The following is a 20,838-nucleotide window of genomic DNA, read 5'->3' on the forward strand; positions in this document are numbered from 1 at the left end:
TTAGGCATCTCAATTATTTATCTGTGCAATTGGTATTAATCACCAATTAGCACAGTGCCAGGCACACAGGAAGATCTCAGTAACTGGTAGCTATTGATGTTAAGGTGAGGCTAAAATTAGTGCCTCCCCTGCTTCCCCTATTAGTCTCAAAGGGTTACTGAAACAGCTGAGAAGCCTGTGGTACCTCTCCCCTTCCTGGGCAATCAAGACACCCTCAAATGCCCCCTTTCCTGCAGCTGCTAGGCCTTAGGAACTGCCCACCTCTAAGGTCCTGAGAGATATACCCAGGGCCTCAAGAATCCTCAGGAAGCTGACACACTCCTGCCTGTGGGATGGTCATGGTGCCCTGGGACCCCGGCACGAGACCTTCCTTATCCTGCCTTCCTCACTCCCAGACCTCTGTCTTCCCATCCTCTCCCTTCTCTGCAGCATTTTGGAGGATTACAAGTATGTCCAGTGTGGCGTGCGCCCTCACCAGTCCTCAGTGACCACCATCGTCAAGTCCTATCACTGGAGGGTCACCCTTGCCCCACACCCCAAAGACATTATTTGGTAAGCCCCTTCGGCCCTTTCCCTCTCCTTTGAGTCCTCTGAACTGGAAGAAGGCAACAAGACAGGGGACAGGAAGAGGGACCCTCTCTCCCCATGTCATTGACCAGCAGAGACTCCACGGGGACTGAGCCCAGTGTCATCCAAATACAGGTCCCCCCAGGCCGTATGTCCTCTGCCCACAGCCTCTGCCCACCCCAAATTCACCCTCACCACAAGTGTGGAAGGCCCCCAGCCTTGGGGAAAAGGTTTCTCCTTCAGCGAGAACTCAGATCCGTTTTTTCCTCACCTATGTAATATATTCAGAGCCCTTCCAAATAATGTGACTGGCGGTATGATGCAGGGGTCCTTTACATGCAGGTCTGGGCCCAGGGGGCTGAATTAGACCTGGGCAACCTGGGAGACAGCTGCATGCACATGGGCTGGCTCTAAGGGCTGAGACCCAGGGTCCTAAGTGCACCTTCCTCCTCTCTCCCTTCCCAGGAAACATCTGTCCGTCCGGCGCTTCTTTTGGTGGGCCCGCTTTATTGCAATCAACACCTTCCTCTTCTTCCTCTTCTTCTTCCTCACCACACCTGCTATCATCATCAACACCATCGACATGTACAATGTCACCCGCCCCATCGAGAACCTGAAGGTGCCTCCTCTGCTCAGGCCAGGCCTGGGGGCCCCAGGGAGATCAAGGAAGAACTCAGGCGAGGATGGGATGTGGGGTCCACTGGGATGGGGCCACAGAGCCCTGCTCGCACACTGCCAACGTAGTAGAAGTGGCAGTGGTGTAAATGGTGGGGTAGAGTTTCCTCTGTCCTGAAGTGGATGAATCTGGGTCATCCCCATCTTAGGCACTGGGGCTGGAGAGGAAGGGAAGAGTGGGAGCTGCAGGATGTTGTAGGGGGAATTTTGGGAGGATGGGGTGGTCCACTCAAGTGGGCTTAGAGGTTTTTGGAGATAGGGTCACCCTAGGCCACCAAGAGGTATGAGAACCAAGCTGGACAGGGCGTGGTAAATGTGACCTCTGTTCCCCCCAAGTTCTCTGGGGCTTGGGGTCTCTGGTTTGAGTGGTAAAATAAAGGATGGGGAAGGGTGAGGAAGCCCCAATCCCACCCTCCAAGAAAAGCAGGAGCCCCTCACCTGTCTTCACTTCCCTCCAGACATCTCCACTCCAGGCCGGCAGCTCTCAGCCCTGTAGGACCCATCCCAGGAATTGAGAGGGTACCTTTTACTTTCAGGGGAGTTCAGAGGAAGCCCTGGCCCATTTCCAAAATCTATAATCCCTGGGTGGCGCAAATGGTTAAGTGCTGGACTACTCGCTGAAAAGTTGGCAGTTCGAATCCACCCAGAGGCACCTCAGAAGATAGCCTTCCAAAAGTTGACAGCCTTCAAAACACTATGGAACAGTTCTACTCTGCACGCATGGGGTTGCCATGAGTAAAAACTGGCTCTTCCACAACTAACAAGAATGACATAGCTTCAAGGCCGCTATAAGGAGCCTAAAAGTCTCCTCCTTCCGTAGTATTCACATCCTTATTCCCTGCAACATCCACACACTCGCACATTCACTCATAAGTATACACATACATGGACACACATGTACATATGTTCACGTACATGCTGTCACACACACATACACTCACACATGCTCATACATGCATACATTCATGCACACACAAGCACACCTGGAGGCACACCACTTCTGCTGCTTGCTCTTGCTCCCCTTTGTCACCTTCATGATAGGCCCCAGGCAGCATGCCTGCTGGGAGCATCATGGCGCTCCCTGAGTGCTCTTCCTTCACCATCTGCCCCTCCTCCACTATTCGTACTACATGAGAAAAGGGCAGTGTTACCTCCATGAGGTGTGAGACCTGACAGCAGCTGGCTCTGAGCTTCTTGGGACCCTGCCTGGCCTTGTGTGTCAGCTCAGCCTGCACCCAGCCAGCCAGACCCCTGGCCAGGAAGGCACAAGAGGAAGGCTAAGTCCACTAAGCAGCCTCAGGCAATGGGAAGCCAGGGAGAAGAGGCTTGGGGTGTAGGAAGAGCCAGGGGTAGCCTGGAAGGGGAAGGGGCTCTTCTTGCGTTGATGTCTCTCCTGCCCCCTCCCCTCTGTCCCTACAGAGCCCGATAGTGACCCAGTTCTTCCCCTCCCTGTTGTTGTGGAGCTTCACAGTGATAATGCCTCTGATGGTCTACTTCTCTGCCTTCCTTGAGGCACACTGGACCAGGTGAGCTAGGACCTTCTCTCCCAGCCCTGCCCTTTTTCCCAGCCCTTCCCCTGCACCACCCACACTAGCCTAGCACTTGGCCTTGAATTTGGCCTCAGAAATGGACCAACAGGGCATTTTCTCTTTGGATCAAGGGGCTGGGTTGTCTCTGGGATTCTGGCCTCACAGATGCTGAGATAGGACCACCACATAAAGGGTGTGGGGCCAAAACCACGCCTTCCTTAGGCTACATCACTGGCACTGAGGGGATGGCACTGCGAGCACGAGCTAGGCAGTGCCAGGAAGGGCATTCCAGCTGAGCACACAGGATGAGAAGGAGAGAGCAGGACTTGTTTTGGAACGTCAAGTAGGCTGGCATGGCCATAGTAAAGGGACCCGCAAGTTCAATCTGACTGCAGATGCATTTGGGCCACACGGAACCAACATTCGAAACTATCAGGACACCATAAATTCCTACCATCCTACCAAGCAATAAGGCCGAATGTTTGTCCTAACAGAAATCATAACTAGTCTTTCTTCTGGCTAAGAACAAGACTTATGTTGATTATTGAAACTCTGCAGGGATTCTGAGTATCATTAGTAATGTCCCTTTAACTCAGGGATGTCTAATATATGGTATACGTGTGCCCTCCATCCCTGTGTCCAGAGCAGAAGTCACTAGTGGATCGTATTCTCACCTGCTGTTCCCAGACACAGCACAGCTCACAGTGCTCCCTGGAGATCAAATTGGTATGCATGACTTTCTAGACTAGATAGCTGTCTCTCTCCTTGTTATGTAGTTAGGCTTTTGATTCTTACCACGTCTCCCTCACTGATCAATATCTCTCTTTGCTTCCTTCTAGATCGAGTCAGAATCTGATCATAGTGTACAAGTGTTATATCTTTCTGGTGTTCATGGTGGTCATTCTGCCCTCTATGGGACTGACCAGGTACCTCATCTCCAATTATCCCTCCTCTCTCAGGCAGGCTCACCCTAGAGTTGGAACCTCCTCTTTCAGACACTATAGACCTACCAGTGGTTGCTGCAAATCCATTCCTCAAATAACAGTCCAGTGCCTGTCATGGGCCTAGTGTGAGCCAGGTATCATGTGAACGCTGCCCTCAAAGAGCTTATCATCCTGCTGGGGAGACAAGGCATGCCTGATAGCCCAAGGTGGGAAGAACACAGCCAACACGCAGTAGAATTTCAGAAGAGGGAGAAAGCACTATGGGAGAAATGGCTGGTGAAGGTTTGCTGGAGGAGGTGGCCTTGAGCTGAAGGGTCAAAGGGTTAGGGGCAGGGGTGGCCCAGCATTAAGGAAGAGGGGCAGTGTGGACTGGCCAGCTAGAATATTAGGATGTAAGAGCCTTTGGGCATTGAGCAGGGAGGGAGAGAAACCAGGCAAAGAGGAATAGAATCCTAGTTCTTTAACTCATATAAGTTTGCTAACTAAAGGGCCTACTCTTGTTTTTGCTTCTAGCTTGGATGTATTTTTCCACTGGCTCTTTGACATCTATTACCTGGACCAGGCATCTATCCGGTTCCAGTGAGTACTAGCATACACATTCTAGGGTTATCCCAAATGTACACCCAGACTTCTGTGTGTGACACTAGGGCCGCACCTCCCCTGAGTCTAGCACCTTTATTTGTTCTGCTGGTGACCTCTTTAGCCATATGGTAAAACCTATGGACCCTTTCTCTGACTGTTGTTTTTGAAGTAATTATAGATTCACAGGAAGTTGGAAAAAAAAGTCTAGGGAGGTTCTGTGTACCCTTCATCCAGTTTCCTCCGGTAGTCACATCTTGCATAATTATGATTCAATATCAAAACCAGGAAAGCAACATTGGGACAATCCACAGGCCTTTTTCAGATTTCATCAGTTTTATATGTCCTTTGAGTGATGTCTTTAAATATACAAAATCCATGAATTTCAAAGGAAACCAATTATACTGAAATATAGCTATCAAAATATTTTAAAAATCAAATTTGTGACATAATCATTATTAACACATTTAATAACAAGACAGTTCATTTTAGACATAAGCAAACTAAGGCTAAGTTGTATTGCTTTAAAGACATCAGTGTGAAGGCTGATGTTACTTTGCGTGAATGAGAGCATTAAGTCACAGGGAATGGTCGTCTTTGACAAGGTAACACAAAGGTCATGGTGGATATCCAGCCAATTTTTATTTTTTGTTTTTATGGTTAAAAGTGTTGAAAATCCCAGTTTTCTAACATATAACGTTGCAAATGACATGCAAGCCTCCATAATGTTACTAGGTGCTGCTGAGTCACTTTCAGCTCATAGCGACCCCATGCAGCATAGGGTTTTCTAGGCCGTGATCTTTTTTCTAGATGTCATTTTTTTTTTTTATTGTACTTTAGATGAAGGTTTACAGAACAAACTAGCTTCTCATTAAACAGCACACATATTGATTTATGACATTGGTTAACAACCCCAAGACATGTCCACACTCTCCCTTCTCTACCTTTTGTTCCCTATTACCAGCTTTCCTGTCCTTCCTGCCTTCTAGTCCTTGCCCCTGGGCTAGTGTGCTCCTTTAGTCTCATTTTGTTCTATGGGCATGTCTAATCTTTGGCTAAATGGTGAACCTCAGGAGTGTCTTCATTACTGAGCTAAAAGCGTATCTGCAGCTGTACTCTCGGGGTTTCTCCAGTCTTTGTCAGGCTAGTAAGTCTGGTCTTTTTTTTTTGTGAGTTAGAATTTTGTTCTACATTTTTCTGCAGCTCTGTCTGGACCCTGTATTGTGATCCCTGTCAGAGTAGTCAGTGGTGGTAGCCAGGCACCACCTAGTTGTACTGGACTCAGTCTGGTGGAGGCCATGGTAGTTGTTGTCTATTAGTCCTTTGGACTAATCTTTCCCTTGTGTCTTTAGTTTTCTTCATTCTCCCTTGCTCGCAAAGGGGTGAGACCAGTGGAGTATCTTAGATGGCCGCTCACAGGCTTTTAAGACCCCAGATGCTACTCACCAAAGTAGAATGTAGAACATTTTCTTTATAAACTATGTTATGTCAATTGAGCTAGATTTTCCCCGAGACCATGGTCCCCACAGCCCAGTAATTTGGTCCCTTGGGGAGTCCGGATGTGTCTGTGAAGCTTCCATGACCTTGCCTTGTACAAGCTATACTGGCTTTCCCAGTATTGTGTACTGTCCTACCCTTCACCATGGGCTATAGTCTTTACGGGAGCAGATCGCCAGGCCTTTCTCCCATGGAGCTGCTGAGTGGGTTTGAACCACCAGCCTTTCAGTTAGCAACCGAGTACTTAACCATTGCACCAGCATGGCTCCTTGTAAGCCTTCATAGCTTGTTGTATAAGGCGAGGAGCAGGATTCTCCAAGGTTTCTGCAGTTAAACTATAATTGCAGTACTTTTTTTTTTTCCTTCTCTAATATCAATGAGTTCATCTTTGGCTAGGTCAGTAGCTTCAATACAGATTATATCAAAAAGGAAAGAATTGTAAATCCATGACTCAACTTTGATGTCATCAGGAAGGAATAGCTTTTGATAGAGTTCTGAAATATATCCAGATGCTCACGGATTTCTCTGTTCAAGGAAGCTGACAGAGAATTGTACCGAGATAGGACACTGGAAGGCGACAGAGGTGCCTGGGCTGCCAGTGTACGAACAGGCCCATTGCCCAGTAGATGGCTGTATGACTCCTGGTTGAAGTTGGCCAGCCACATCAGGAAATGTCAGTTTCAGTTGAAATGGAAAATTCCAATCATGTATAAGCCAGCAGCAGATCTAATAACTGCCATAATTTTGAAGTCATAATGAATATAAACAATATTGTAAAATATGAGCAATAACTGTAATGTGATATGAAAATATCTGATTCCTATTGGTGACAAAGTCACAACTACGACTAGCATTATTGAGGTTTATTGCCCCCATCCTTTTTTTTTTTATTGTGCTTTAGGTAAAAGTTTACCTAACAGTACAGTTTGTTTCTCATACAAAAATTTATACACACATTGTTATGTGACCCTGGCTGCGCTCCCTATAATGTGACAGCGCATTGCTCCTTTCCACCGCAGATTTCCTGTGTCCATTCAACCAGTTCCTATCCCTTCTGACTTCCCATCTCACCTCAGAACAGGAGCTGCCCATTTAGTCTCATGTATCTACTTGAACTGAGAAACACACTCTTCATGAGTATCGTTTTATGTCTTATAGTCCAGTTTAATCTTTGAAGAGTTGGCTTCGTGAATGGTTTTAATTCGGGGTTAACAGAGAGTCCAGGGGCTATGTCTTCTGGGGTTCCTGCAGTCTCAGTCAGACCACTAAGTCTGATCTTTTTACTAGAATTTGAATTCTGCACCCCACTTTTCTCCTGCTCTGTCAGGGACTCTCTAGGCGGTCATTGGCGGTAGCCAGGCACCATCTAGTTCTTCTGGTCTCAGTGTTGCCTGCATTCTTAATTGAAGGAAGTGGTAAAATTGAGTTAGACCGTAGTGAAAACAAAAATGTAAATTTTTTTCCCATCCAAGGTTATGGACCCCCAGAATTCTACCCTTGGACACTCCAGATCTTTGGACCCAGGGTCAAACACCCCTACTTCTGATCACGCCAGTGCATGTATTTCAAATGCCCACACCTTATGTAGACCATCCCATCCCTGCTCAAAAGAGCTGCTTATTATCTTAAATAGGGGCTGGGGATAGGTATAAATATAAAATTTTATTCCTCTCATCTCTGTCTCCCTCACCCCCAATCCCTACTCCTTCCATTACTTTTCCCTTTTTCTCTCTTCCTCCCTTCCAACATCTCCCCCTTCCCCATCCGCCTTCCCACACTGCCCAGGTGTGTGTTCTTGCCAGACAATGGTGCCTTCTTTGTCAACTACGTAATCACGGCAGCTTTGATTGGCACAGGCATGGAGCTTTTGCGCCTGGGTTCACTCTTCCTGTACAGCACCCGCCTCTTCTTCTCCAGGTCGGAGCCAGAGAGAGTCCACATCAGGAAGGTGAGGACTCCCCTGAGCACAGCTCTTACAGTTTCTCTTGGGAGGATGTCAGGAATGGGGTTTGTGGTAGTCTGCTGGAAGCACCAAGAAACCCAAGGTTGGAGGCATGGTGTGGTTGGATGGGTGTTTCTTGGACTCCCGGTTTGAGAGGGAGGCTGCCTGGAGGCCTGAGCTGCTGACCAGCTCCCAGGGGCTGATAAGGAGCTACAGAAGCAGCCAAGGAGCCCAGGAAACCTCAGGGTAATCCCTTGCCTTCCACCCCAGAACCAGGCCTTAGACTTCCAGTTTGGGCGAGAGTACGCATGGATGTTGAACGTCTTCAGTGTGGTGATGGCATACAGTATCACCTGCCCTATCATTGTCCCTTTTGGTGAGTCACCCCTGAGGCACACCCATTAGGCTACACCACCTCAGACTGGGAGGAGGGATTAAGCCCCACAACATAGGGCGAACTCCTGGAGCATGAGGAGACCTGGGACAACCAGCAGGGTGCGGAGATGTCCAATCCAGGGCCAGGAAAGGGTTATGAGGTTGGATGGCTGTTTGCATAAAATGTCTGTTGAATGAATGAATGAAGCACTCTTCATCAAGCTGGCAGAATATGGAGGCTCAAGGGAAACTGCTGGTCCCAGAGGTCAGCCCCACAGGGCTCCCACAGCCTGGCCTTGCTACTCTCAGAGTCCTGAATCTGGCTTCTCAGACCTGTGGGGGCCTTGAGTCACACAGGTCCTGACTGTTGAAGTAGCCGCTGAGTGTGCCCTTGTCCTCTGGCCCCCAGGGCTGCTCTACCTGTGCATGAAGCACTTAACAGACCGCTACAACATGTACTACTCCTACGCACCCACCAAGCTCAACGAGCAGATCCACATGGCTGCTGTCTACCAGGCCATCTTTGCACCACTCTTGGGTCTATTCTGGATGCTTTTCTTCTCCATTCTACGACTAGGTGGGTGCCAAGTCTGTCCTGCAATCTCCCCTCTGTCTGTCCCCCACTGCTCTGTGAATACCTCTACGCCAACTCAGTTAGAGCAGAAAGAGCCCAGGGGAGGAGCTTTGCCAGGCCCAGGACCTTCTCTAGGCCTAAAGGACACAAGTTAGAGTCTCAGCAGAGCTTTGAGGCTAAGGGGAGGTTGGACCTCACAGTCCAAATTGTACAGAGTTTGGTTTACAACACTCAGAGCAAGAACCATCATACTCCTTCATTCTAATGCTAGGCTGGCAGGAAATAACACTACTAGTTATTTGGGGGCTCAATTCCCATGACACTCCTTCTGGCATCCTACAAGGGTCTTACAGGTGGTGGAAAGGCTGCTGACCCTGCCATTTGTGTCTCAGACACTGCTGCCCAGGCCAGCTCGGAGACAGCCTTACAGACTGGGCATGCCTCAGCAATCTCCCCAATGGGGCACCCGTGCTGCTAGGGCAGTGGTCTCTGCCAGCCCCTGCTAGTTGCAGAAGAAGCTCACCCTGCCCCTCTCTGAGCCTCTCCTCCAGGCTGCTTCCTGCCCCCGCCCCCCATGCCCCACTGACACTGTCTTTCCCTCAGGGCCACTTAACCTGAACCTCTTAGTGGAGTGGACACAGGAAAGTCTGTATTGTGTTTTTCTTGCCAGCGTTCCCTTTGTCACCATGGTGTCTGTAAACCATCCCCTCTGTTATTTCTGTTGATTTTGCCTTTGTTGTTACCCCCAATTTCTTAACCCTCTCACCTTTCCCCTGCCACCTAGCAGGCTCATTTTTTCCATAATGCCCTTTCCTAAGTATAAAGGGCTACATGTTTCTTAGCAAAAATAAAATATATATATAAAGACTAAACTCTAAATTGTCCATCATCTCATCCAAAGCTTGATGGATGTTGCTCCCAGCCCTTAATCTATGCATGTATTTCCGGGAAGAAGATTTTTGGTTTATTGTTACTTTACAAAATTGTAAATTTTATGACATTCAATCTTGTATGCTAAGTTTTTCCCCTGAACATTATGTTCTGAACAATTTCCTGTGTTGTTCAAATATCGCTGGAGCGCATACCTCTAAATGGCTGCATTAGTTCTGTCAGTTTTGGTCCGCTCTCCATTGCTGGATATTGAGGTTGTTTAGCATTTTTTTTTTTTTTTACTATTTTAAAAGCATTGCAGTAAGCGTCATTATGCAGTCATCTTTGACTGTAAAGCATAAAAAAGTTACCAAATATTCCCAAAAGAAATCTAACTCTGTAGTCCTCGGTTGCTCTTCGGTGTCAGGAGCGCAGGTAACTGAGTGCTCTCACTTTGAAAGGGCTTGCAGGGAAAGATTGGGTTTGGGGACAGTGACATAAATAGGGGAGGGACCTCAGAGGTACTTCCCAGGGACCATGGTGTTGGAGGTAACTGGCAGGTCAAGAAGAATATGTTTAACGGGCACTTAAGTGGGTACTTAAGTCAATTAAAGGAGCCCCTGGGTTGTGCAAAAATACTCAACTGCTAGCTGAAAGGTTGGTGGTTTCAACCCACTCAGAGGTGCCTCGGAAGAAAGGCTTGGTGATCTGCTTCCGAAAGGTCCCAGCCTTGAAAACCCATGGAGCCGTTCTCTGCACACACAGGTCGCCATGAGTTGGAACCGATAGCAACTAACAGCACCAACAAGTCAATGAACAAAAACAAATTTTTTCATGGAATCCACAAAATGCGAAATTCTTGAACTGATCCAATAGAACAGAGGGCTGGTGTTCTAAGAACTGGAAGGAGAATGGGGCAAGTGTCTCTCTGCCCCAGGCTGAGCTGGTCCCCAGGCCTCTGGCAGCCAGGGGGCACCTCAGCTGGCAGAGCCCTGCCCACAGCCTGGCCCCTCAAGCACCAGGCCCACAGCCTCTCCTTCTCCTTGGCAGGTTCATTGCACAGCATCACCTTCTTCTCCCTCTCGACCCTTATCCTTTCCATGATCATTGCCTTCCTTGGCACTCTTCTGGGGAGGCTTCGGAGGGTATCTGACAGTGAGGTGAGTGGCCGGCCAGCCTTTCCTCCACTGGTTCTCCCTGGCCCTGGGGACACGGCTCTAGGATGCCCTCCTGACCTGGGACCTGTAGCAATACAGAGAGTAAAGATTCCCGCCCTTCTGATTACTGGGTGAGCGTGCATGCAGGAGTGTGGCCTTGCACCAGCCCAGGCACTGGCCCCCAGAACCACACCTCATGGGCTGGAGAAGTCCAGAAGACAGCTGTCCCCCTCTCTGACATCTCCTCCAAATAACAGGCTGCAGGCCTGTCTCCCATGCAGTGTTAGCCCTGTCCAATCACTGTGCTGTAATCCCCACTTCCAGGGGTGGAGGGTTGGGAGAGAGAGGATGGAGCAAAGGAGGGGAAGGAAGGGTAGTCATTTCCTGCCTGGTGAGAGGCCCAGGTGCAGGGTCCAGGCTCCTCTGGATATGGGGAGGGGGCAGAGGGCAGGCATCCCCCTTCTGTGACCCACCACCTCTCTCCTCACTGCAGCCTGAGGAAGAGATTGAGACCGTGTTTGACATGGAGCCAAGCAGCACCTCCTCTACACCCACCTCCCTTGTGAGTCACTGCCTTCGCCCTGGGGACAGGTCAGGAGGGGGGCGCCTGTGAGAGTGGGCTACTTCAGCAGTTGTGTGTGCCCATCCTGGATATTGGGGTGGAGATGGGGGACCCCTCCAGGCTCCCCCCTCTGACACAGCAGGACTTGGCCCAGGTCAAAATGCTGCCGTGGCCCTGGCTGAAGAGCCGGGCAAACAGAAGAACCATCCCTTTCGAGACATACTCAGAGACGATGACCAAGGGCTTATCGAGCTCAGTCGTGTAGACAGACACAGGGTCGTGCTGGGGCTCGGCCTCAGGACTGAAGGCTGCCAAGGGCACGAGTGCCAGGCCGTGCGCAGACAGAGCTGCAGGGCGCTATTGGAGGTCTGCATTGCAGGGTAAGGCCTGGGGCACAGCGTGAGGGAGCCAGCAGTGCATGAAGAGGCCGCCTCGGAGTGGAGGGGGCTGAGCAGGCTGGGGAATGGACACCACGCACTGAGCTGGGTGCTGGGTCAATCTGTGCCCCATGCACTGAAGAAGGGTGCCAACCAGCCCCGGGCGCTCAGGGAAGGCTTCCCAGAGGAGGGAACATCTAATCTGACTCCAGGAACGGGAGGAGGGCTTGCCCAGGTGAAGGAGGGTATGGGGAAGAGCACTCCAGGAAGAGGATCAGCCTGTGCAAAGGCTCAGAAGAGACTCTGGAGCGTTTCAGGAGCTGAAGACGGTTTTCAGAGTGGTGCACATGCGGAGTGGGCATCCAGGCCAGTGGCAGACAAGGCTCTAGTCACGGCCAGAGTTGGGTAGAAGTGTCAGAAGTAAATATTCAACGAGAGTTGTGGAGCTGCCTGCCCACGGTACACAGACACAAGGATAATCAGAACTATAGGTTTGCTTCACTTGGAAAAAACCCTGTATCTAGAGACCAGTGGTCCCTGAGAGGTGTCAGGGGAAAAGGAGCATCGGTGACCAAGAGATTACAGAGGTCTCCAAGCAGGAAGGTCGCTCGGCACATAACACCTTCCCTGGGGCCTTTCTAACAGGACCTTCTCAAATGTTGTTAGCAGTCCTCTGTTGAAATCTTCTTCTGAGCTTGATATCATAATTCTCTCTTACTCTTTACGATAAATACACACAGTAGGGGCTTTTATCCCCATCTGACAGGTGAGAAAGGCTAAAAAAGTGAATAAAAATTAATTACTTTAGACCTCAGAGCACTAAATCGCAGGGCAAGTGGCAGAACAAAGTTTGATCCAGGCAGGTCTGTCAGACTCTAAAGGCTATGCTTAAAAAAAAAAAAAGTATATATGTATATAAACCCATAAACCTGTTGCCACCAGGGCTTCATATATATATATGTGTATATATATATATATATATATATATATATATATATATAACCAAACGTGTTGCCATCGCATCTGTTACGACTCATAGCAACCCTATAGGACAGACTAGAACTGCCCCATAGGGTTTCCAAGGAGTGGTTGGTGGATTCGAACTGCTGACCTTGTGGTTATTAGCCACAGCTCTTAACCATTACACCAATATATACATATATATATAGGGTTGCTATGAGTTGAAATCGACTCTATGGTAACAGGTTTGGTTTTGTTTTTGGTTTATATATGTATGTGCACACATACAAACACACATATAGAAACTGATTTTTAAATCTTTCAGTAATACAAAAATGATATATGTACATTATAGAAAATTATGGGGGAAAACAGATAAGCAAAAATAAATAAATCCATATTCCCACCATCCCGTCACCCACTGATAGTTCAGTGTATGTTCTTCCATATAGATAGGTAGATAGGTATATACACACACAATGGTTTACTAAAACAAAATGATACTGTACATACTGTTTTATAACCCACTTTTTTAGCTATCTTCATCTTTCCATATAAATACATTTTCATCTCTTCTAATATCCAGTCTATATTCAGATATCCCCAGTTGTTCCAGAAATAGCCAGTCTGATACCTGTGTAGATTAACCCAGTGCATCTGGTTCTTATATCCCTTTTATACTAGCACAGGCCCTTTTTTGTGACTTGTTAGAGACCAAGCCAGTAGTCCTTCCAAATGTAACACCATCTAGATTTTTCTGGCTGTTTTCTTATGATGTCTTATAGCAGGTTCTACTATCTCCTGTATTTCCTGAAAACCAGAAATTAGATTCAAAGCTTGATAGATTCAACACTGGGGGCTAAAGCATGTTACAGATAGTGCTGTGCATCGTACCAGGAGATACATAATATCCAGTCTGTTCCCATTTCTTTTCCCATTAATGATGCTAAAGTGACCCCTGATTAGGGTGATGACAGCTGGATCCTTCATTGTTCAGTTAACATTCCCCCCTTTTGACCAGAAGGTCATCTATGGGTTTTACTTTGGTGCCGTGCAAATGTCCAGTTCTCCAGTGTTTTTCTGTAGGAAAATTGGTCCCTCATCAACTGGGGCTGTTTGGTTTCACTGAGATAAAATTCCTACAGGAAAGGTTCAATTCTGACCCTTAATTAGTTATTTTCAAAGTAAGGAGTTGGTTTAAAGCCTGCTTCAAAAGGTGACAAACAGCTTTACTCCCTAGTAATTCCTGTGGTTTTTCTACTGTGCTGCCCTACTGTTTGACAGGCATTCCTGTTTGACAGACCACATGTCCAAGACTTCATGGAACAGTCTTGAATTTCAAATCTTAACTCACAGCACACCAGTGGTGTACCGCAAGTCTGAACGTGTCTCTGAAGCTGTATTAGAAAGTGCACTAGCTCAGGGATGGGGCATCTCCAGGACCCAGCCTAGGGGAGCTGCCCATCACTCCCCCTGCGTTCAACCTGACTGTGGATGAAGAATAAGTAGAACACGTTCTGAAGGAACAGTGGACTAGAAGTCAGGAGACCTGCCACTAAGTAGCGCTGGGAGCTTGTAGATATTCTCTAAAGGATCAAGAGCTGCTGGGCGGGTAGGGGGGATGGACAGGACTTGTGCTGCTGGAGAAGAAGGGAGGATCCATAACTTGGAGGGGGCAGAGGGTTGGGGGTAGGATCTGAGGGGAAAGGGCATGCCCAGGGCATCCCTCCCAATGTAACTGTGCCCCCATCTCCCCTCTCGGCCCCAAACAGATGTATGTGGCCACTGTGCTACAAGAGCCAGAGATGAATCTGACTCCAGCCACCTCTCCAGCCCGGCATACCTACGGCACCATGAACAGCCAGCCAGAGGGAGAAGAGGAGAGTGGTCTGAGGGGTTTTGCAAGGGAGCTGGACTCGGCTCAGTTCCAGGATGGGCTGGAACTGGAGGGCCAGAGCCAGTACCACTGACCAGGACCCGAGGCTTCCACCTGGCAACTCCAAGAGGGAGTGGCGGCCAGGGGAGGGCCTGGCAGGGGGAGGCAAGAGGGCGGCCTGGATCCCCCCACTACCTCCTGCAGACTTTGGGAAGCCCTCAGTGGAGATGTCTACCATCCTGGCCGTGGGCCCCATGATGTGGAGGCCCTGAACTGCTGACCTGCTATAACGGGAGGACCTGGGCAGTGCAGATAGACCCTGGGGTGGGATGTAGGACACTGGCAACCACCATGTCCTGGGAGAGGCAGCTGAAGCTTTGGACACAGAGACTGAATGTTGGGGTTCCCTGCCCCAGGGGTAGGGTCAAGATGGAGAAAGTGTGTGTAAGGGAGGAGCCAGAAAAAAGTCTGCCGAAGGTTCTCCGAGGTCTTCGTCACCCCTCTACCAGCTGCCCTTCCAAGGAGCTTCTGCTGCTGCTCCTCTGTGCCCCCTCCCCCGGCCCCCTCCTTCTTCTGCAGTCTGTGGAGGCCAAGGTATGTGCACTGGCCTCATCTTCAGAGAGTCACAAGACCTTAGATCACCACCTTGGGACAGGCTTCCCTGCATGGGGATCTGTAAGGGAAGGCCCACACCACCGGTACAAGGGGCAGCTGAGACCGTAGACCTGAGCCCCTTCCTATTCCTCTGCCCCTTGTCAATTTCTCCAGGAGGAGGAAGAGCTTTCTCCTTTCCATTCTTGTAAGAGTAGCCGGGGCATGGTCGCCCAGGGGCTTGCTAACGAGTCTGGTGTGCTTTTGAATGAAGGAAACCTTTGCCAGCTCTGCCTGGTTAATACCTGATGGGGAGGGGCAGAGGCAAAATTCACAGACTGGGGTGGTCTCCTCCCAAAGCTCTGGGTGGTGGGAAACTACATATACCTCCACTAGGCCCCAGGGCTTAATAAGAGGATCCCCAAGGTCAAGTCCGTGGCCACTAAGAGCTTCTGCCTCATACCCATCTGAGTGCCTTGGCTCCCCCAGCGTGACCAAGGTGGGTGGCAGCTTAGGGTGAGAATTCCATGCTTCCAAGTCCAGCTGAAGGCACTGGCCATTCCCATCCCCCCCCCCCCAAGTAGGCCCCTTCCTCCCCTCTCCGGGCTGCCTGTGCCCCGGACTGAAGATGACTCGAGTGGCCTGCAGGATGGCCCTGGCTCAGGCACTGTGCAGGTGCTTCCAGCAGTGGCGCCACCACAGCCAGCCCTGCCTTGAGGGAAGCATCACTGTTGGAAGCATCTCCTTGGAGAAGCCGTTTCTGGGTCACCACCCCAGGGCCTGGAGGAGCTGAATCCTGAGCAGGAACAATCCCCGTGACACCCAGCACCTTTGCCGCAGCCGAGGGGCTACAGGCCTCCGTCTTTTGGGACAAGCACCCACCAAGACCACCCCGCAGCCCGGCTGGGGCGGACATGGAGAAGGGCCAGCTGGGCCGCAGTAAACCAGCACAAGCCAAGCTGGGACAGCATCTGCATGCTCCAGAGCCTTCTTGGGCTTCCTTCTTCAAGGTCGATGTCCCCACAGCCACCTTGTTGAAGGCGGTACCCCAGGCTCACCTCACTCAGGAGGTTCCCACCACATCCCAGGCACATGGATGCCCCAAATTCTGATCACCTGGGCCTCATCCCTGTACCACCTTTGCCCACATTGCAGCCCAGAGCTTCACCCCAGGCTAGAAATAGTGCTCAAGGGACAGACATTGCCGTACTCCAGGCTTGGCCCAGCCTGGCATGGGGGATCATTCCAGAGGGCTTGTGTCGGCTGGCAAGGAGGCAGTCTTTCCCACCCCATGTCTATCTAGGAGTAGGATTATTACAAACCCAGACCCCACAGAGCCCCTTCCCCCTAGAATTTCACCAACCACCAAGAAGCAAGGATCCTTTCTGAAGCAGAGAACTGGGGGCAGATGGCCAGCTCCAGGCCCTGGACAACCCCCACAGTGTGTATTTGTTTCAGGGGAGGGGGTCCTGCCAGGAGCTTGGGGGAGGGGGCTCTCCTCCCTGGGCACTGCTTGCTGGTGCTTGCCCCCAGTCTCTGCAGCCCCTACTGGACTGTTGCTGCTGCTTCAGCTGCTGCCCCTTCCCCCTGACGCCTGTGGAAGCTGGATTCAGAAAGGGTCCCAACAGACAACATGGCAGGATGGCAGGAGCCGTCCCCCTCTGAATTTGGGGCAAGTGGCATCGTCGTGAGAGAAGGTGGTGTGAATGTTGAGAAAGCTCCTGAGCCCACTCACTTCTCTCCTGGAGATCCGGGGCAACCAGCAAGGCACCCTCCTGCATCCCGTGGTCATTGCTGGCCCACTCTTTAGCTCCTCCCCTGCACACTACATCCGGTCATCCCCAGACACTTTCCCTCTGACCTGCCACCACCTATCACCCTCCCAGGGCACCTCCTGAACCCCTACCCGACTGGCCCCACTTCCCAGTTCCCTGCACCCCAGTCAGCCCACCAGAAACCTCCAGGCTCTCTCTGGAGGGAGCTGCCTCTGGGGACCTGGGATTGCCTAGAGCCACTGAGGGGCCCTGCTCCCCCAGGGGCCTGCCTGGAGCCCCTTCCCCAGGATAGAGCAGCCACTCGCCTGCCTGCCCGTTCCTCAGCTGCCTGTGGAAGCAAAGTGCCTATCAGCAGCATTGTGTCCTCTGGGTTCCCATGGGGGTGTGGACTTCCCTTGGCCATCACCACTAAAAGAATGTGCCAGAATGCCGAACCTTCTTGTTATTAATACTATGACCGTGCCTTGAATAAATAAGTCGTCCCAGCCTCTGCTGGCCTCTTTCCACACCGGACCACATGGAAGGAGCCAGAGCCTGTTGAGCTCCTAAGGGCTGAGCCTCCCTGGACCCTCCAAGCTAGAGCACCCCGCCTTGCTTCCCAGCTTTTGGCCTTTGGGCCAGAGCTGCCCCCTCTGGGATCCCCTCAACTGTGAGGCCTTCTCTGGCACCCATCCCCACAGAGGAAGGCCTGACAGGTGCTGCCTGTTCTGCTGGGGGGATCTGGCTCATTCTTTCTGTTGTTCTGAGCAGTAGAACTTTCTGGTCCTTGTGCTGCCCAAGAAGCCGTCAGGGCAGACTCTCTGGGTGAGAGTGGGCTCTGTGAGCAGGCAGTTGGCCTAGAAAAGCAGCTACACTTGAACAGACACAGATTTCAGGTGGAAGGCCCCCAGAAATCAAAAGGCACAGCTCAGGCCTACATGGGTGGGGGGTGGGCAATTGAGAAGAGGTTGTACATCGGAGGAATGGTGGGCAGCTGGGAGGAGATGAGAAACACCTTTTAGCAAAGGGTGGCCATAGTGGTTAAGAGCTACGGCCGCTAATGAAAAGGTTGGCAGTTCGAATCCACCAGGTGCTTCTTGGAAACCCTATGGGGTGGTGCTACTCTGTCCTATAGGGTCACTATAAGTTGGAATCAACTTGACAGCAATGGGTTCTTTGGTTTTAGTTATGTCTCAGAGTCTCTGGTACAAACCATTAACATGTTCAGCTGCTAACCAAAAGGGCGGAGGTTCGAGTCCACGCAGAGGTGCCTTGAAAGAAAGGCCTGGTGATCTACTTCTGAAAAATCAGTCACTGAAAACCCTACAGAGCACAGTTCTACTGTGACACATATGGGGGTCACCGTGAGTCAAAACTGACTCACAGCAGCTGGTGGTGGTGGGTAGTCATGTCTCTGCTATCCTGCAGGTAGTTGTGGCAAATGGGAGACAAAAATTCCCTGCCCTGGGAAGTGTGTCTCTGGGTTGACAGTTCTGGGTTCCAGCCATTCCTCATGCCAGCTGCATGACCCTGGGCAGGTCCCCTTAGGTCTTTCATGCAGAAATAGGGGTAGGAGGACCTGAGGTCAATGGCTCTGCCTTATCAAGCTGGGGTGGGGGTGGGGGGGGTGGGGGCCTTCCTCCTCTGCCACCCCCTATGAGGCCAGGGGAGGACAATCTTGGGGCTGCTCACCACCTCTCCCCTTACTGGACCTTCTTGAGCTTCTAAAATCCCTCGGTGGGCACAAGTTCAAAGCTTCCTGCTGTGTCTTGGTGCAGGTAGGGGTGTTACAGCAGATCCCAGATGTGAACAGGCTTTGGAAACTCTGTCAACTATAACAAGCGCCACTGCTGAGCGCTGGTCTAAGGAAGCCACCACCAGAAGCCCAGGCAACAGGGCAGTGCCACACCAGGATTGGAGGCTGGGCAGACAGGGTATTTTAGGAAGGACATAGCAGACGCCGGAATCTGCCCACCAGCCGGGCTCCCAGGGCTGTGGGGAGAGAGGGGCCATCTGCAAACTCCATCTGTTTCCAGTGCCCCAGGATGCAGTTAGGTGTGGCGTCTGTCAGTTCCCAGGGGGCCTGGCCCAAGGCCGTGCTGGACGGGGAACAGGCAGACCTACAGGGCCTTCGAGGCCATGTGTGGGAGGTCGGACTTCATCCTAAGAATGGAAAGCCACTGGGAGGTCTAAGGTGGGAGGCCAGAGTTAGCATGGTCGGATGTATGTGCTGGGCCACGCGGCCTGCATTGTGGGTCAGGCATGCAGGCAAGGATGGTAGGTAGGGGCTAAGAGGCCTGAGCTCAGGAAGGGATGGGAGGACAGAGAGACAAGGTCAGATTCGAGAGGCGTGACAGCAGAACCAGCAGTGTTGGTCTTTCCAGGACTTTTCTGATTTGATGCAGCAAACCTTGGGAGGGTTGCCTGGTGCCCTGAAGCCACAGGTTCCTGGCTGAACAGCAGGAGAGAGAAAAAGGACAGGCGTCGCAGATCCTCCCTGGGGAGATGCAGGGTCCAACTGCAGACAGTCAGCAGATGCTGTTCCCTCCCTCCCTTCTTCACCACCCGCTACCACCCTCTACCTCTCACCCCTGGAGGGTAGGAGCTGGGCCCTCCTAGCCTGTGCTCTCAGCTGTCACGCCAGGGCAGCCCTGAAAACGGGGCTCCATAGCTTCCACCAGTTGTTAGAACCAAGAGCGGGAGAGAAAATGAGTCCCAACACCAGGCCACAGCAGAGCCTCACCCTCCTCTTTTCCCTCCCCTCCTCCAGACTTTCTTGGCTGGGTTCAACTCAAGAAGTCTGACTTCCAGGCCTGAAGCCATCCCAGCTCAGGAACCTCCTGCCCCTTCTCCCCACCCTCAGCACACACTCCAGGTTACAGGGTTTTCCCTTGTCGTTCCAGCTAGCTCACTTTAACTCCGAGGGGGAGTCTCGGTTTATGACCCCTTTCTCAGATGGGGAAACTGAGGCTCCAAATGGTCTCCCTAAGCCAGTTGCTGCCTCCCACAAAGTGGGGCATGGAGTTAAGGTGAACCAGGGGTCTCAACAGTAAGCATCCCAAGGAGAGGTTGCCTAGATAGCATGAGCCTGGCCGTGGGGCTGGGGCATACCCTCTTGACTCCTCTTCCACCAGAATAATTACTGTATTGTTGAGTGCCATCAAGTCAATTTCAACTCACAGCAGCCCCATGTGACAGAGCAGAACTGTCCCGTGGGATTTCCTAGGCTGTAATCTTTATCAGAGCAAGTCGCCAGTTCTTTCTCCTACATAAGCCACTGGGTGAGTTCGAATTGCCAACCTTCTGGCTGGCAGCTGAGTGCTTAACCACCAGGGTGCCTTTATTTCCAAGTAAAGTCATGAAATCCACAGGGCTACTTGGGGATGGTAGGGAAGTTTTGAAAGCCACCCTGAGTGGGCGGGAGGGACCTGTACCCCGAGGCCCAGGATCTGGTGGGCTGGTGGCTGCTGTAAGAACAGCAGGCCTTTTCCTCTGACCTATGAGCTCCTGCCACAGCAGCTCCTCTCAGGGTCTTCTCCTGGAGGCCCGCAGCCTCTGGTGTCCCCCGAGCACAGCCCTAGGCAATTCCTTGGTTCATCAGACCATGGAGAGTGCTTTGTTGAGAAAGACACAAAGACAGAGAAAGAAGTCCTCAAGGGAGGAGCTATTGTTAGGTGCCCTCAAGTCTATTCTGACTCATGGCGATCCCACATGTGCAGAGTAGAACCGCACTCCACAGGGCTTTCAAAGCAGATCACCAAGCCTGTCTTCTGAGGTGTCTCTGGGTGGGTTTGAACCACCAAACCTTTAGGCTAGTAGTTGAGTACTTAACCGCTCGTACGACCTAAGGAGGATGGGGCTAGTCAATCCCCTCTGTACTCAGCAGGCCGGGGAATTTCAGGGACCACTGGAGGTCTAGAAGATGGATACACCTGGGCTAGGAGTGGGGCTGGGGACAAACCAAGAGAGAGGCCTTGGTGCCAGGGTGGCTCAGGTTGTCAGCTCCACT

General features: G+C 51.1%; 1 protein-coding gene across 1 annotated transcript in view; it reads left to right on the plus strand.

Moving 5' to 3' along the window:
- The window catches only part of TMEM63C (transmembrane protein 63C), a 38,103-nt gene extending 22,610 nt beyond the window's left edge, over positions 1-15,493 (plus strand). Inside the window, exons 12-22 of the mRNA XM_064291858.1 lie at positions 430-552; positions 1,033-1,186; positions 2,662-2,768; positions 3,611-3,697; positions 4,229-4,294; positions 7,577-7,739; positions 8,004-8,109; positions 8,518-8,685; positions 10,603-10,712; positions 11,203-11,271; positions 14,381-15,493. Coding sequence (XP_064147928.1) covers positions 430-552; positions 1,033-1,186; positions 2,662-2,768; positions 3,611-3,697; positions 4,229-4,294; positions 7,577-7,739; positions 8,004-8,109; positions 8,518-8,685; positions 10,603-10,712; positions 11,203-11,271; positions 14,381-14,578 — 1,351 coding nt within the window. The 3' untranslated portion in view covers positions 14,579-15,493. The remainder of the gene's footprint in view (positions 1-429; positions 553-1,032; positions 1,187-2,661; positions 2,769-3,610; positions 3,698-4,228; positions 4,295-7,576; positions 7,740-8,003; positions 8,110-8,517; positions 8,686-10,602; positions 10,713-11,202; positions 11,272-14,380) is intronic.
- Positions 15,494-20,838: the final 5,345 nt, after the last annotated feature.

Source organism: Loxodonta africana, chromosome 10 (assembly GCF_030014295.1).
Source record: "Loxodonta africana isolate mLoxAfr1 chromosome 10, mLoxAfr1.hap2, whole genome shotgun sequence".
NCBI lineage: Eukaryota > Metazoa > Chordata > Mammalia > Proboscidea > Elephantidae > Loxodonta > Loxodonta africana.